We start from the raw sequence: 18,248 nt of genomic DNA on the forward strand, positions 1-18,248 counted from the left end.
GCACCAGGAAATTGTCCCCTACACTTTCCAGAAACTTCCTAGATTGTCTGTGCACTGCTGTATTGCTCTCCCAGCAGATATCGGGTGATTAAAGTCACCCATGAGAACCAGGGCCTGTGATCTAGCAACTTCTGTTAGTTGCTGGAAGAAAGCCTCGTCCACCTCATCCCCCTGGTCCGGTGGTCTGTAGCAGACTCCCACCACGACATCACCCTTGTTGTTCATACTTCTAAATTTAATCCAGAGACTCTCAGGTTTTTCTGCAGTTTCATACTGGAGCTCTGAGCAGTCATACTGCTCTCTTACATACAACGCAACTCCCCCACCTTTTCTGCCCTGCCTGTCCTTCCTGAACAGTTTATATCCATCCATGACAGTACTCCAATCATGTGAGTTATCCCACCAAGTCTCAGTTATTCCAATTACATCATAATTCCTTGACTGTGCCAGGACTTCTAGTTCTCCCTGCTTGTTCCCCAGGCTTCTTGCATTTGTGTATAGGCACTTAAGATAACTCGCTGATTGTCCCGCTTTCTCGGTCTGAGACAGGAGTCCTCCCCTCTTGCAGTCTCCTGCTTGTGCTTCCTCCCGGAATCCCACTTCCCCACTTACCTCAGGGCTTTGGTCTCTTTCCCCCGGTGAACCTAGTTTAAAGCCCTCCTCACTAGGTTAGCCAGCTTGCTTGCAAAGATGCTCTTCCCTCTCTTCGTGAGGTGGAGCCCGTCTCTGCCTAGCAATCCTTCTTCTTGGAAGACCATCCCATGGTCAAAGAATCCAAACCCTTCTCTCCGACACCATCTGCGTAGCCATTCGTTGATTTCCACGATTCGACGGTCTCTACCCTGGCCTTTTCCTGCCACAGGGAGGATAGACGAGAACACCACTTGCGCCTCAAACTCCTTTATCCTTGACATCCTTTGTACAAGATTTGGTACAACTGTAGGACCTTGGTTGCAAGAATGATCTATGGGGTCACTGTTCATGTAATAACACCCATTTCTTTGCCAGGTCTAGGGAAGAGAGCTATTGTGTACATTGGTTTGGGAGCCATGGGGGAGGATTGTTCAATCCAGGTCAGACGTGCAATGGAAAGCTTTATAGAGAGAAGATTGTATAATAGGGAGACAATGAGCCTAGGTCGCCATTGCCCTGCCCTTTGGGCAGCCTTTTACACCAGTGAAAAATGATGCTCCATCCCCCCAGCACCCTGACCTCATACTACAACATCCTCGCTCCCCACCTTCTGCCATCTCATCCCTTCCCCTATCACCTCATTCCTGGGTACAACCAGTCACCTGCCTCCTGGCACCCCAACAGCCTGGCACTGCACTAACCATCAGTTCATATCCCTAGTATCCTACCCATTGGCACCACCCCATTCTACACCCTGCCCTTCTGGTACCTCACCCCAGACACCTTTCCCTTCAACTCACAATGGCACCTCATCCTCCTGTGGCACTAGCAGCCCAGCACTTCAATCTGCACCTATGGCACACCATTCTAGGGTCTGAAACCCCCACCACTGCACCACCCAACACATGCACGTCTGGGACTCTATGCCCCAGCGCCTACCCTAATGCACCCACACACCCATGGCACTTCATCACTCCTCAGCCTATTCCCCTGGCACTTCACTCTCCACCATCAAAGGATCAACCCCCCAACACCTCCACACTTCTACCTTAAAGGCCTGTGCTTTGCAGTTCCAGCTGTCAAGTGCCCAATACTGGCCTTCCTGGCCAGGAGTAAATTAAACTGCTCTCACTTTCATGGAGACTTCATGTATAACTCCACCTGCACCTTCTCCTGTGAGACAGGGTTTGGGTGGAATGGACAAGGCAAGCTGGAGTGCACAGCCCTGAGAGAATGGACAGGGCATCCCCTGCTCTGTGAAGGTAGAGACACAGGGTTAACTTTTGTTGTCCAGAGAGTATGTGGTGATGGTGTTGTGATACCAGGCACTCTTCCTTGCTTTCTTTTACTATTTATTTAGAAAGTTTTAACAAGTTTACAAACCCGTGCCATGTAAATATCAGAAACAAAACAACGATTATAACCATAAACTTTTGTTTAAAGAGACTTTGTACAGGAATATAGTAATCATATCTCTCTATTTAAGAGGATATTACCATATTACAGAGTGAGTGTCATTATAATGCCCATCTTGTTTCTAATGATTTTATCAAATTTAGTAAAATCTCTATATACACATATTTAACAGACCAGATATGTTTCAATTGTTGAAAATCACAAAAATTGGACAGATTTGCTGGGTTTATTTGCAGGTGTATGTATTTTGTATGACTACTGAATAAAAGGTAACCAAATATGTAGATATCCATCTGTCCTCAGTCTATTTTGATGGGTATGTAATTGGTGTATTAATTATTCCATAAGCACAACTTCCCATATTTTTTTTTAACCATCCCTCAATGATTGGGCTATTTTTTTTCTTATGAGAGGCTACAATAGCCAAGCATGCTAACGGATGAGTGATTAATTCTTCATTTCCTTTTGTGTGATCATTTCCATTAGGAAGCCCCAGGAGGGCCATTTGGTAATAAATATCCAACAATTTGTGATATTTGGTTATGGATTGCATCCCACTACTCTCTAATGATTGGATATATCCACTATATATGCATAACATTTCTTTCACCACAGTTGCTCCAACATTTATCCCCATTGAGTCTCTCTATATTTTTTAACCTAACTGGTGTGAACTACCATTGAAACAGCATCTTAAATAAATTAATTTTATTGTGCTGCAGACTGAGGTTGATGGTCCTCTTTCCGAGATCAAACCCCATTCCACTGAGATAATTTGTCTATCCACATCCTTTTCCGAGCATGTCAGATATAGACACTTTTTTTTATTAAGAGAGCAGTCTGCAAAGATTGACACATATTACTTATTATTTCTTTGTTTCTTAATTGACCAGATCCAGGCTCCCTTTCCATATGAGCCCAGATCTCTGCCCCAGATCTTGTCTAGGATGGTTTGGGATACACAGGAGAGGATCTTTTAATATGGGGAAGCCATAGAATGAAAATCTTTACAGAGAGAAAGTTGTGTAGATAGGGAGACAATATTCCTGGGTCATCATTGCCCTGCCACTTCTTCAGCCTTTTACACCAGTGCCAATTGAATGCCCCATAGCCCCGGGCACTACTGTGCTCTGGCTCCTCTTCCCATAACCTTCCCCCAGACACAACCAGACACTTGCCTTCTGGCACCTCACTAACCTGGCAATTCAATAACCATCAGTCACTGTCCCTGGTACCCCCACTCCAGCCAGCTCACCCTCTGGCATCACACCTCTGACATCTCGCCATTGAAATCATGATGGCATCTAACTCCCCAATGGTGCTAACACGCCAGCACTTCATTCCACATAACATTTCACCACCCACCATCCAGTTCCCTTGACATGCCACCCCAATGGTCTGAAATCCCCAGCATTGCACCACCCACCACATGATGCCTCTGGCACCACATCACCCAGAATTCCATATCCCCAGCACTCACACTCATACACTAACACACCCATAGCACTTGACCTCCTCATTGACTGATTCCCTTGTCACTTCACCCTCCAGCACCAATGGACCTATCCCCTTATACAATTCTGCTTTGCTATTCCAGCTGCCAAGTGCCCAGTGCTGGATTCCCCAGACAGAGGCCAATTAAACTGCACTCACTGGCATGGAGACTTCACGTATAACTCCACCTGCGCCTTCTCCTGCGAGACGGGGTTTGTGCTGAATGGATCGGGGACGCTGGAGTGCATGGCTCTGGGACAATGGAGAGGGCAAACCCCGCGCTGTGAAGGTAGAGGCACAGCGTTTTTGGAATGTACATTGCTGAGCTGGGGTGAGCCAAGGTGACTTTCTATAGGGGACCATTTCTTTGCCAGGTCTAGGGAAGAAAACTATTGTGTACAATGGGTTGGGAGCCCAGGGACTGGACTTTTTTATCTCTGGCACATAGCCATTGAACTCATGATGGCATCTAACTCCCCAATGGTGCTAACACGCCAGCTCCTCATTCCACATAGCATTTCACCATCCAGCACCCAGTTCCCTTGGCATGTCCCTCCAATGGTCTGAAATCCCCAGCCTTGCACAACCCGGCACATGATGCCTCTGGCACCACATCACCCAGAATTCCATATCCCCAGCACTCACACTCATACACTAACACACCCATGGCACTTTCACCCCCTCATTGGCTGATTCTCTTGTCACTTCACCCTCCAGCACCAATGGACCTATCCCCTTATACAGTTCTGCTTTGCTATTTCAGCTGTCAAGTGCCCAGTGCTGGATTCCCCGGACAGAGGCCAATTAAACTGCACTCATTGGCATGGAGACTTCACGTATAACTCCACCTGTGCCTTCTCCTGTGTGATGGGGTTTGTGCTGAATGGATTGGAGAAGCTGGAGTGCACGGCCCTGGGACAATGGACAGGGCAAACCCCGCGCTGTGAAGGTATGGTACAGGCTATATGCTGCAGGACTGGCTTGGGAAGCTGCTTCTGCTCACATGGTAGGAAGCTCTGGGGTGAATTACACTGAGTTGACCTTAGAAAGTATGAATTTACAGAACTGAAAAGCAAATCAAGGAAATCTTAAACCCAGGATTTAGAGCCCCTGTTAACACTAACACGAAACTCTGTAACTGCTATGATAATGTAAGCTAAGGCCAGGATTTCCAGTGCTGTGGCTGCTGCAGGCATCGTGGAGTAATCCGTACTGTTCTGCCTTGGTATTTCAGCTGTTACGTGCCCAGGTTTGGCTGCCCCTGACAGAGGCCGATTAAACTGCACTCACTGGCATGGAGACTTCATGTATAACTCCACCTGCGCCTTCTCCTGCGAGACCGGGTTTGTGTTGAATGGATCGGAGACACTGGAGTGCACGGCCCTAGGACAATGGACAGGGCATCCCCCACACTGTGAAGGTAGAGGCACAGCATTAACTGTGGGGGATGTGGAATGTACATTGCTGAGCTGGTGTGATCCCAGGTTACTTTCCATAGAAGCCCATTTCTTTGCCAGCACTAGGGAAGAGAGCTATTGTGTACAATGGTTTGGAAGCCAGAGGACTGGACCTTTTGTTCTGGGGCAGCTGTGCAATATAAAACTTCACTGAGATAAAGATGTGTAAAAGGGAGACAATGGGCCTGATTTGCTATTGCTCTGCTCCTTCTGCAGCCTTTTACACCAGTGCCAAGTGAATGCCCCACAACCCCTGATACTACTGTCTCCTGGCTTCTCTTCCCGTCACATTCCCTCAGACAAAACCAGCCACCTGCCTCCTGGCACCCAACTAACCTGGCAATTCAATAACCATCAGTCCATGTCCCTTGTACCACCCCTCCAGACAGCTCACCCCTCTGGCACCACATCTCTGGCACGTAGCCATTGAACTCATGATGGCATCTAATACCCCAGAGGTGCTAACACCCCAGCTCCTCATTCCACATAACATTTCACCACCCACCACCCAGTTCCCTTGGCATGCCACCCCAGTGGTCTGAAATCCCCAGCATTGTACTACTCTGCACATGATGCCTCTGGCACCACGTCACCCAGAACTCCATACCGCTGGCACTCACGCTCATACACTGATACACCCATGGCACTTTCACCCCCTCATTGGCTGATTCCCTTGTCACTTCACCCTTCAGCACCAGTGGACCTATCCCCTTATGCAGTTCTGCTTTGCTATTCCAGCTGTCAAGTGCCCAGTGCTGGATTCTCCGGGCAGGGGCCGATTAAACTGCACTCACTGGCATGGAGACTTCACGTATAACTCCACCTGCACCTTCTCCTGTGAGACGGGGTTTGTGCTGAATGGATCGGGGACACTGGAGTGCATGGCTCTGGGACAATGGAGAGGGCAAACCCCGCGCTGTGAAGGTAGAGGCACAGCGTTAACTGTGGGTTGTTTGGAATGTACATTGCTGAGCTGGGGTGAGTCAAGGTGACTTTCTATAGGGGACCATTTCTTTGCCAGGTCTAGGGAAGAAAACTATTGTGTTCAATGGGTTGGGAGCCCAGGGACTGGACTTTTTGATCTGGGACAGCTGTGCAATGTAAAGCTTCATTGAGAGAAAGTTGTGTAAAACGGAGACAATGAGCCTGATTTGTTATGGCCCTGCTCCTTGGGCAGGCTTTTACTCAAGTGCCAAGTGAATGCCCCACAACCCCTGACACTACTGTCCCTTTGCTTCTCTTCCCATAACCTTCCCCCAGACAACCAGCCACCTGCCTCCTGGCACCCCACTAACCTGGCAATTCAATAACCATCAGTCTCTGTGCCTGGTGCCCTCCTCCAGACAGCTCGTCCCTCTGGCACCACATCTCTGGCACATAGCCATTGAACTCATGATGGCATCTAACTCCCCAATGGTGCTAACATGCCAGCTCCTCATTCCACATAGCATTTCACCATCCAGCACCCAGTTCCCTTGGCATGTCCCTCCAATGGTCTGAAATCCCCAGCCTTGCACAACCCGGCACATGATGCCTCTGGCACCACATCACCCAGAATTCCATATCCCCAGCACTCACACTCATACACTAACACACCCATGGCACTTTCACCCCCTCATTGGCTGATTCTCTTGTCACTTCACCTTCCAGCACCAATGGGCCTATCCCCTTATACAGTTCTGCTTTGCTATTTCAGCTGTCAAGTGCCCAGTGCTGGATTCCCCGGACAGAGGCCAATTAAACTGCACTCATTGGCATGGAGACTTCACGTATAATTCCACCTGTGCCTTCTCCTGTGTGATGGGGTTTGTGCTGAATGGATCGGAGAAGCTGGAGTGCACGGCCCTGGGACAATGGACAGGGCAAACCCCGCGCTGTGAAGGTATGGTACAGGCTATATGCTGCAGGACTGGCTTGGGAAGCTGCTTCTGCTCACATGGTAGGAAGCTCTGGGGCGAATTACACTGAGTTGGCCTTAGAAAGTATGAATTTACAGAACTGAAAAGCAAATCAAGGAAATCTTAAACCCAGGATTTAGAGCCCCTGTGAACACTAACAGGAAACTCTGTAACCGCTATGATAATGTAAGCTAAGGCCAGGATTTCCAGTGCTGTGGCTGCTGCAGGCATCGTGGAGTAATCCATACTGTTCTGCCTTGGTATTTCAGCTGTTACGTGCCCAGGTTTGGCTGCCCCTGGCAGAGGCCGATTAAACTGCACTCACTGGCATGGAGACTTCACGTATAACTCCACCTGCGCCTTCTCCTGCGAGACCGGGTTTGTGCTGAATGGATCGGAGACACTGGAGTGCACGGCCCTAGGACAATGGACAGGGCATCCCCCACGCTGTGAAGGTAGAGGCACAGCATTAACTGTGGGGGATGTGGAATGTACATTGCTGAGCTGCTGTGATCCCAGGTTACGTTCCATAGAAGCCCATTTCTTTGCCAGCACTAGGGAAGAGAGCTATTGTGTACAATGGTTTGGAAGCCAGGGGACTGGACCTTTTGTTCTGGGGCAGCTGTGCAATATAAAACTTCACTGAGATAAAGTTGTGTAAAAGGGAGACAATGGGCCTGATTTGCTATTGCTCTGCTCCTTCTGCAGCCTTTTACACCAGTGCCAAGTGAATGCCCCACAACCCCTGATACTACTGTCTCCTGGCTTCTCTTCCCGTCACATTCCCCCAGACAAAACCAGCCACCTGCCTCCTGGCACCCAACTAACCTGGCAATTCAATAACCATCAGTCCATGTCCTTTGTACCACCCCTCCAGACAGCTCACCCCTCTGGCACCACATCTCTGGCACGTAGCCATTGAACTCATGATGGCATCTAATACCCCAGAGGTGCTAACACCCCAGCTCCTCATTCCACATAACATTTCACCACCCAGTTCCCTTGGCATGCCACCCCAATGGTCTGAAATCCCCAGCATTGTACTACTCTGCACATGATGCCTCTGGCACCACATCACCCAGAACTCCATACCGCTGGCACTCACCCTCATACACTGATACACCCATGGCACTTTCACCCCCTCATTGGCTGATTCCCTTGTCACTTCACCCTTCAGCACCAGTGGACCTATCCCCTTATGCAGTTCTGCTTTGCTATTCCAGCTGTCAAGTGCCCAGTGCTGGATTCTCCGGGCAGGGGCCGATTAAACTGCACTCACTGGCATGGAGACTTCACGTATAACTCCACCTGCACCTTCTCCTGCGAGACGGGGTTTGTGCTGAATGGATCGGGGACACTGGAGTGCATGGCTCTGGGACAATGGAGAGGGCAAACCCCGCGCTGTGAAGGTAGAGGCACAGCGTTAACTGTGGGTTGTTTGGAATGTACATTGCTGAGCTGGGGTGAGCCAAGGTGACTTTCTATAGGGGACCATTTCTTTGCCAGGTCTAGGGAATAGAGCTATTTTGTACGATGGGTTGGGAGTCAGGGGACTTGACCTTTTGATCTGGGGCAGCTGCACAATATAAAGCTTCACTTGGAGAAAGTTTTGTAATTGGGAGACAATGGATATGGGTCACCATTGCTCTGCCCCTTGGGCAGTCATTTACACTAATGCAAAGTGTTTGCAAATTGGATGCAATCGCTGGCAACACAACTTATCCCTCCAGCACCTTACCTCTCAACACACACATGATATCCTACCTTCATGATCCACCAGTCCATATTCCTGGCATGCTGCTCACCTGCACCCCATTCACTGACACCGAGTCTGGCTGCACCTCTCTCTGGCATGCCATTTCATTTGGCCCCATATGCCCCTGGCCAGAGCACTTCAACCTGAAGCTGCTCAAGACAATCTGCCATCTAAGAAAAACTTCAGTGTGCCACCCACTTCTCATAGTGCTAGGGCAGCAGATTTGGCTTGGCTGTGCCTCTGTCATGTCAGGGAGCAGAGGGCACCTGGGCTAAATTTTAGTGAATGACACTGAAACCGGGTGCGCAGGGTCACAATGCCACTCTAATTTGGCCAGGTCACCCCCGACTTCCCCATCATGATGGAGGGGCAGCCAGGCCAAATCAGCTGCCTGAGGCAGCTGCCTAGCTTGCCTATAGTTGGAGAAGCCTCTGACCCCAACCACCTCACATTGCAGTTCAAGCGACCCACACCTCTGTCAGCCCATCCATCTGGCACCCTATGCCCCTAGTACCCACCCTCATGCACCCATGTACCCTTGGCACTTCATTATCCATCAGCCCATTCCCCTGGCACTTCACCCCCAACAACCAACCCTGACACATCCAAACTTTTTCGTTAAAGACTTGAGCTTTACTTTTCCAGATGTAAAGTGCCCAGTTCTGGTTGTCCCAGAGAGGGGCCAATTAAACTGCTCTCACTGACATGGAGACTTCACGTATAACTCAACCTGCACCTTCTTCTGCAAGACGGGGTTTGTGCAGAATGGATCGGAGATGCTGGAGTGTATGACCCTCAGAGGCACAACATTAACTTTGGGGTGATTAGGGTGCATATTGTGGAGCTGGTGTGATACCAGGTGCCCTTTCCATAGAAGCCCAGATCTTTATTGCTAGTTCTGGAGAGGAAATCTATTCTGGTTTGGGAGCCAGAGGACGGGATCCTTAGACCCAGGGCAGCTGTGTAATGATATTCAGAGTTAAGGGTAAACTTAAAAGAAGTCTACCCTTGTTAAGGTAAGAAATGCACAGTTAAGGCACCCAAGCAACCTTAATTCTGCCCCTGTCACTGCACGCAACATAAGGAGGGGGCGAGAAGAAAAAAAATCGAATGTATCTTGAAAGCTCAATTTCATCTAATCTGGACCCACTGAAATGCCTTAAACACAATGGTGTACATATTGCATAGTGTCACTATTTATTACATTGATTTACTATTCCAAGATTAGCAACATAAACACTGGGCCTGATCCTCCTCCTTGGCATCTAGAGTTGTCAGTTACACCTCTGCAAAGAGACCATTATCCCCACTCCTGCATCAGCATTGAGACTGGTGTGGAGGTTGCTTCCTCCCTCCCAGGGGTTGAACTTGCTGCCTTAATAGCTGATCTGTCCTGAGAAGTGAGGGAAGAAGCAACAGGTATTACCCCAAAAATAGATTTAGGGACCCCCCAGAATAGCTCACCTATTGCCCCCTCCCAGGTTTACCAGAGGTTCCCTCAAAACAGCCCACCTACTAACAAATCTGTTCTCCTAAGATATGGGTCTCCAGGATGGCTAAGGAAATACCTTGGATTTGCCAGTTGTTCCCTGTTTTAAAAACTCCCCAGAACAGCTCAGACTTGTTATCCACAGAGAACACAGATACAGCCTTCTGACAGATAATTGACATAAGCAGTATTCTTTCGAAAACAAAGCACCTTTTTATTGTGGCAAATAACAATCCAATAATAATCTAAAGCACAAATACCTTATAACAAGTTAAAGAGCATCCCAAAACATATTGTCTCACCGTTTGAAATGATTCTAAGTGGCTGCACGCTGTGACAGATGGCCAGTCTCTCACAAATTGCTGACAGCAGTTCTTAAGTGTATTAAGTTTTACACATATAAATTCCTTTCACAATCAGCACACATACAGACATCTTTATTAACCCAGGCATATACTTATACACACTAAGTCTATGTCTACACCAGAGACCTTACAGCAGCACAGCAGTATCGCTGCAGCTGCATCGTTGTAAGTGTCCTGTGTTGCTGCTCTATGCCAATGGGAAAGAACTCTCCTGTCGGCATAATTAAACCACCCCCAAAGAGCAGTGGTACCTATGTCAGTGAAAGAGTGTCTCCCACTGACAGCGCTGTCCACACTGGTGCTTCTGTCAGTGTAACATATGTTGGTCAGGGGTGTGTTTTTTTCCACACCCCTGACCGACAAAAGCTTTACCAACAAATGTGCTGGTGTAGACATAGCCTAACACCATATTATATTACTCTGTGTTATACTATAACTAAACTATAACTGACAGGCTTACTCTGTCTGCTGACTTCACTTCAGTGGCAGGACTCCCTCTGCTGCTGCTGCTGAGTCACTGCTACTGCTCCTCTGTCAGCTCGATCGTCCAACCGTTTGACTCTCCTCAGTACGTACTCTCCACAAACACCTCAGTTCTCTGCTCCTGTCAGTTCCTAACCCTTGGCTGCCCACTGACACACTGACTTTTATACTGTCCTGTCAGAGCTTTCCAGACACTTTTGGTAATATCTTTCTATCACATCTTTACTGCACATTTTCACTAACATTCCAAACATTCTTGAACACATGCCAACATTTCAAGCATTCCAAACATTATTTACCTCAGAATTATGATATGCTGACCTTTCCCTTACTTTGGTTTTCCTGTCAATTCTATCTTGTTTACCTCAACTGACCTTTAGCCTACATTCTATTTACCTCACAGTGTTATGATCTGTTTACTACCTTTTCCTGGCAGTCTGGTTTTTAATGCTATGTTGTCATGTGCCCTTCAGCTTTCACCTAATGGTGGAGTGACTCTTGCTTATTTAAAATGGAGGCCAGGAATACAAAATGGACTCTGAAGAATTTCTCTGGTATCACAAGGATGGACTGGGTTCAAAACATGAGATGCTAGCTTGATCCTAGTTCAGACCAGGGGTCAGAAGATGCAGAGTTAGGTATAACATATAGTACTGCAGATAGGACTGCCACAGTATTGCCCTGTAGCACCCTGCAGATGCAGAAAGATAAAAGGCAGGACTGCTTCTGTGAGCATGATACACTGTATTATGCCAGAGATGAGTAGTGGCTGGCTGCTTTGTCTCCAGCTATGTCAGCTTGTTGGTGGCACCAGGCATGACCCAGTGTTGACAGAGGGGTGGAAAATGACAGTGCCAATGAAGGCTCCCTGTATTAGGCCTCTGCTTGTCCGAACCGCGTCCATGTTTAAACTTTAATTAACTCCACAGGCTAGATGGAAAGAATGGAATGTGTGGCAACTAGTTATCAGTACCAGGAGGCAATTATACAGCCTGCTTGCACCTGGCTAAAGGAAGTGAAACAGAATGACCGGTCAAGAAAAGTTACTAACGAGATAATATGTTTTTTGCCAAGTATGATCTAACCTGTTTAGAGTAATTGCTACGTTATAATGTATTTGCTGTATGGGAACTGAAAAGGAGGGAGAAGAGGGGGGAGCTGGGCATTGGGGGTAATAGACATGCTTAGCTAAAATCATGTATAAAGACAGAGAGCTGCTTGTATGAGGTGTGCTTGATCTGAGGTGTGTTCCTCCAAGCATCCTGCGCTTTGAGATCTTAAATAAACCTTTTTTTTGCTTCTCCACCCTGGTGTGTCTAATTGGAGCGAGGCACTCCGGGCAACGAATCACTGTTTGCTGTAGCCTCAGGCCTTGTGCCGGCAACAAGCTGAATAACACCAAAATGAATCATTGTTTGAATGAGCAAACCTCCTTGAGGCACACAGAATTTGTTTTACCTTCCACTTGTTGGCCACTTATTAGACAGCATTGTGACTGCTCAATAGTTGCTTCAGCTGCAGTCAGTTTAACTGGCAAATCTTAACTGGGATGTTTCTCAGGGAACTGACTTAAACCTAATGATAGTCAATGGCAACACTGTTGATCAATTGTTTGGTCTGGAGGTGATTAAGTGGTGGTCCTGTGGGGACATGAGGTTGTTACAATCCGCAGAAATTGATGCCACTTTGTTTCTGTTTTAAAGACCTCTGCTAGTGCTAGGCCAGCAAAGCTAAACCACTTCAGTGCTCTGTTCCACACCTTGTAAACATTCCTCAAAGTTAACTGCTCTCTTCACACTGCTCATATCCCAAGAGTTCTCAGAAATTTCCTCTAGTTCAATTGCATCTCAACCCGGCCTTTGGTCAGGTCTAGTTCTATGTTGTTACCTTTCCTTCATTAGTAAGATAAATCAATTTCATAAGCACTGAGAGCCATTTCCGTTACAAATATGTCACCTCTTAGTTTGGAAATCCCCTTAATTGAAACAATTGGCTTCCCAATTATCTATATACTTCTGAGCTTTGCAGGGCATGTGTGTCACACACAGGTGTGTTCAGAGAGCCTCTGTAGGTGCCATCATTACTTCAGGGACTTCATTCCCTAGAATTTCCTCCTTTTCATTTTTTCTAGACCCGCCTCTCTGTTTAAAGCTGCAGGGGAGGTTATTTGAACTGGATGAGCTGCAGCTTCCCAGTGAAGAAAGAGGGGATTCACTAGGACAGAGGCATGTAGTTCTGGTATGTCACCATGCATCAAAAGCTGGTACAGACTTGGCAACTCAGGCCAATAATCAGTCAGTCACAGAAAGAACAATTCTCCCTAATTTTTATAGTCAGGAGTTTGACTTAAACAGTTGGGCTACAAGAAAATCTACTTCCTTCTATGTGGTGGGTTGGCCACAGCTAACCTCACTCTTTCTTCCATTCTTGCCACAAGCAACCAGTTCCCCATCCTTAGTGGTGGGTGAACAATTTGTCTTCCTGCTGTCTACATTGTGGAGGCCAGGACTATAATAACACATCACCAACAAGCTGGCCCAAGTGTGACGCAGTAGGGGAGTGGGGAGGATTGACCTGGGAATGTCATCTAGTTTTACTGGGACTGTCTGCATTGGGGATAGGAGAGCAGGAGATGACTTTATTTGAGGGATGATACCTGAGCCCGTAACCTGAGCCAGGAGCGGGGTGGGGCCAGGTGACACTTTTGCCCGGGAAACTGGACAAAGGGAGAGGAAGAGCCGGGGGGAGGTGAGTGAGTCAGCTGGAGGGGGGTTTTCGGTATTGGGCTGGCTGGGAAGAGGCAGGGAACCCCAACTCTGGGGTCTAAGCTCCTTGCCTCCAGAGGAACCTGGCTGAGAGGTCCTGGTTGTACCTACAAGCCCTGCTTGGGATTGTGTTCCTGTCGTCTAATAAACCTTCTGTTTTACTGGCTGGCTGAGAGTTACGGTGAATTGCAGGAAGGGAGGGTGCAGGGCCCTGACTCCCCGACACTCCGTGACACCAAAGCATTATAACTAAGTGTAAAAAGAGGAAACCAAACAAGGCAAATTTAGGCTGAATATTTACAAGGCTTCCTGGCAGTGGGATTTATCACACAGTGGAACTGTCCCCCAAAGAAATGTGTGGATGCCCCATCACTGGGCATATTTAAAACTAGGCAGTAAAAAGCAGGGTAGGGAACAATCTTGCCTTTGTCTCCAGGCCTGGACTAAATGTGGCCCATTAGCTCTTTCCCATCTCCTAGGCATGCGAGCATTTATGTATTCACTCATGTGTTTGGTATTATGTACCGTTTGGTGTTTTACCCAACATTGGGGGTCCTTGGCTGAGTTGCAGAGCTCTCTTTGCTGTCAGTTTTCCTCCTCATTCGTAAGTGAATAGCTGTGAATTCCACATTTTTCCTAGCTATAGGGTGTCAACTTCACATGTCTTTTACCTGACTAAAAGTCCTATTTCTTTTTGAAACATAGATTGAAAGCTTTCAGAGAGAGAAGCAAGTTCTTTCTTTTTTCCCTTCAAACTGGAAAAAAAAAATCAGGCTTATTGTTTTTAAGGCACTAGAACTATCCAAAATCCTGGCCTATTCTGGGCAGCATCTGACACCAAAACTTGCACCATGGTGTTCCTGAGCAAGCTTATAGGTGCATAGATTCCAAGGCCAGAGGTGACCACTGTGATCATCTAGTCTAACCTCTGGTATAGCACAGGCCAGAGAATTGCCCCAAATAATTCCTACAGCAGATCTTTTAGAAAACCATCCAGTCTTGATTTAAAAATTGTCAGTGATGGAGAATCCACAACCCTTGGTAAATTGTTCCAGTGGTTAATTACTTTCATTATTAAAAATTTATGCTTTATTTCCCATCTGAATTTGTAGCTTCAACTTGCAGCCACTGGATTGTGTTAGACCTTTCTCTGCTAGATTGAAGATCCCACTATCAAATAGCTGTTGCTGTTATTGGGGCCAGAGGGGTCATGCAGGGCCTCCTGACTAGTGGCTACAATTCAAATATGGTGGCAGTCCCACCTAAGGGCTACAGTTCAAGTATGGTAGCAGTCCTGCCCAGTGGCTTTGGTCCTGTTGGAGGCAGTCCTGCCCAATGGCAATAGTTCAAATGTGGCGATAGTCCCACCAAGTGGCAACAGTCAATGGCAATGGTGCAGATGTGGCAGAAGTCCCGCCTACTAGTCACAGCTCAAACGGGAGTAGGGGAACTCAGGCTATGGTGTCAGCCTCCAGTCAGCTTCCTTGGCCACTTCCTGCTACCATCTGCATCCCATCCAGTTGCCACCCATCTCTGGTAGACTTCTCCTTCTGGGCTTCCAGCCCTCATTCTGGCCACGGGGTGCTATGTCTTCCCTGCTCGATGCTGGGTCAACACTGGTCCTGCCTGGGAGCTCCCAGGGCATGGCCTACTACCTGGCTTGCCAGCCCGAGACTGAGCTGCCTGGCTGGCTTTTAAACCCTGCCTCCAGGCTGAGCATGCTTGGCAAGAGCATGGGGCAGGGCTTCCTTAGCCCTTAACTGTTACTTAACCCACTCCTGGCCAGTGAGGGGTTTATACCCCCCATCAGAATTGCCCATGTGGGTACTTATAGACTGTGATCAATCCACCCCTTAAACTTCTCTTTGTTAAGATAAATAGATTGAGCTCTTTGAGTTTGTCACTATAAGGCAGGTTTTCTAATCCTTTAATCATTCTCATGGCTCTTCTCTGAACCTTTTCCAATTTATCAACATCCTTCTTGAATTAGGGACACTAGAATTTGACGCAGAATTCCAGTAATAGTCACAAACAGAGGTAAAATAACCTCTCTGCTCCTCCTCGGGGTTCCCCTTATTATGCATCCAAGGATCACACTAGCTCTTTTGGCCACAGTGTTACACTGGGAGCTCATATTCATCTGATTATCCCCATGATCCCCCCAATCCTTGTCAGAGTCATTGTTTCCTAGGATAGAGTCCCCAATCCTGTAAGTACAGCCTACATGATTTGTTCCTGGATGTAATAATAGATTAGATTAAATCTCAGGAAAAACTTCCTAACTGTCAGAACAGTCAGACAGTGGAACAGACTGCCTCGGGAGGTTGTAGAAGCTTCTTCACTGGAGGTTTTCAAAAGGAGGCCAGATAGCCCACAACAAATCCTGCATCTTGGCAGGGGGTTAGACTAGATGGTGGTCCCTTCTAACCCTGTGATTCTATGGTTCTGTGATTCTCCCTTTAGCTGTTTTCAAATGCACATTGTTTTCTTGCACCCAGCTGACCAACAGATCCAGATGGCTCTGTATCAATGACCTGTCCTTATTATTTACCACTCCCCACATTGTTGTGTCATCTGAAGACTTTATTAGTAATGATTTTATGTTGAGCCAAGAACGGATCCCTGAAGGACCCCACTAGAAATACCCACTCAATGAGGAATCCTGTTTACAATTACATTTTGAGACCTATCAATTGGCCAGCTTTTAATCTGTTTAATGTGTGCCATAATTTTATATTATTCTAGTTTAACCAAAATGTTGTGCGGTAAAAAGACAGACATCTTACAGTGTATTACAGAGTATGTGTATTACAGGGTATATGTATTACATCAACACTATTGCCTTTATCAACAAAACCTTTAATCTCAAACAAAGATATTGTTAGTTTGATATATTTTCCATAAACCTATGTTAATTGGCATTAATTATATTACCTTCTTTTAATTCTTTATTAATCGAGCCCCGTATCAGCTGCTCCATTATGTTTCCTAGTATCAGTGTCAGATTGACAGGCCTATAAGTATCCAGCTCATCTTGAAACACAGCTCTGAACAGGCCTCAGGCATGGCTGTTAATGTGTGCCTGCAAAGTAGTTGTCAGTGCTGAATGGAGCTATCACAGGAAAAATGGGGTTGGTATGAATTGTATTAAAAGGATCCAAACTCTGTCGTAATCCACAGACTTCCATACCAGAGGCTCTTGAGCCTCTAGTTACCTTAGCAGTAGGTGAGACTGAAGGCAAGGGTCCCCTTTCCCCATTATTATGATTTAGTCTAGAGCTCTCTAGGCCTTGTGACAGTTGCACTTACTTTCTGTAACCAGGGGTAGCACAGTTGTCCGAGCTGCTCCCTGGGGAGGAAGCACACTGCTCCTGTAGCTGCAGGCTGGTGTTCAAGACCAGCAATGTTCCACACAAAGAGTATATCTACACTGCAATAAGAGGTGGGATTGCAGCATACCTGAACTGGCTTTGATTGAGCTCAATGGGAATATTTATACAGCAACTAGATACCTGCTCCTGGCCTGTGTCAGTCAACTTGGGCTTGCTGAGCTCAGGATTCAGGGTTATTTGATTACTGTGTAGACTTCCAGGCTTGGGCTGGAGCTTGATCTATGCATGCTCCAGTCACACTTCTGATTGCAGTGCAGACAGACTTTAAGAGGTGCTTAGTCAATGTCTCTAGTTACAGTTTCCTAGCAGGAGGTATGCACGGCATGCTCCCAATTACATAGTGAGATCAGTGACTCACTTCCTCTGAGCTTTTCATCCAACCATCCCTACTGCATTCCATGCCCCACTAGGGTGTACTGATGATAGGGTGTCTTCCCAGGTTGCCAATGGCTGCATTGTGTACTGTAATATTTAAGGCTGAGCTTTGTGAGATGGGTCTGAACTAGGGCAGTAAAGCAATTAAAAAAATTAATTGCAATTAATCACTGATTAATTGCACTGTTAAACTATAATAGAATACTATTTAAATATTTTTGGGTGTTTTCCACATTTTCAAATATTGATTTCAATCTCAGAATACAAAGTGCACAGTGCCCACTTTATATTTATTTTTTATTATAAATATGTGCACTGTAAAAATAAAAGAAATAGTATTTTTCAATTCACTTAACACCAGTACTGGAGTGCAATCCTTTATCATGAAAGTTGAACTTACAAATGTAGCATTATGCACAAAAAATAATTGCATTCAAAAATAAAACATGTCAAACTTTAGAGCCTACAAGTCTACTCAGTCTCCTACTTCTTGTTCAGCCAATCGCTCAGACAAACAAGTTTATTTACATTTATGGGAGATAAAGCTGCCCGCTTCTTGTTTACAATGTCACCTGAAAGTGAGAACAGGCTTTCCCATGGCACTTTTGTAGCCAGCATTGCAAGGTATTTACATTCCAGACATGCTGGACATTCATATGCCCCTTCATGCTTTAGCCACCATTCCAGAGGACATGCTTCCATGCTGATGATGATCATTAACAAAT

General features: G+C 46.7%; 1 protein-coding gene across 1 annotated transcript in view; it reads left to right on the forward strand.

Moving 5' to 3' along the window:
• The window catches only part of LOC120370578 (P-selectin-like), a 66,141-nt gene that overhangs the window by 30,694 nt on the left and 17,199 nt on the right, over nt 1–18,248 (forward strand). The window contains exons 5-11 of the mRNA XM_039485526.1: nt 3,647–3,874; nt 4,307–4,492; nt 4,778–4,963; nt 5,739–5,978; nt 6,697–6,882; nt 7,168–7,353; nt 8,122–8,307. Of these exons, the coding sequence (XP_039341460.1) occupies nt 3,647–3,874; nt 4,307–4,492; nt 4,778–4,963; nt 5,739–5,978; nt 6,697–6,882; nt 7,168–7,353; nt 8,122–8,307 (1,398 nt within the window). The remainder of the gene's footprint in view (nt 1–3,646; nt 3,875–4,306; nt 4,493–4,777; nt 4,964–5,738; nt 5,979–6,696; nt 6,883–7,167; nt 7,354–8,121; nt 8,308–18,248) is intronic.

Source organism: Mauremys reevesii, linkage group 8 (assembly GCF_016161935.1).
Source record: "Mauremys reevesii isolate NIE-2019 linkage group 8, ASM1616193v1, whole genome shotgun sequence".
Taxonomy (NCBI): Eukaryota; Metazoa; Chordata; order Testudines; family Geoemydidae; genus Mauremys; species Mauremys reevesii.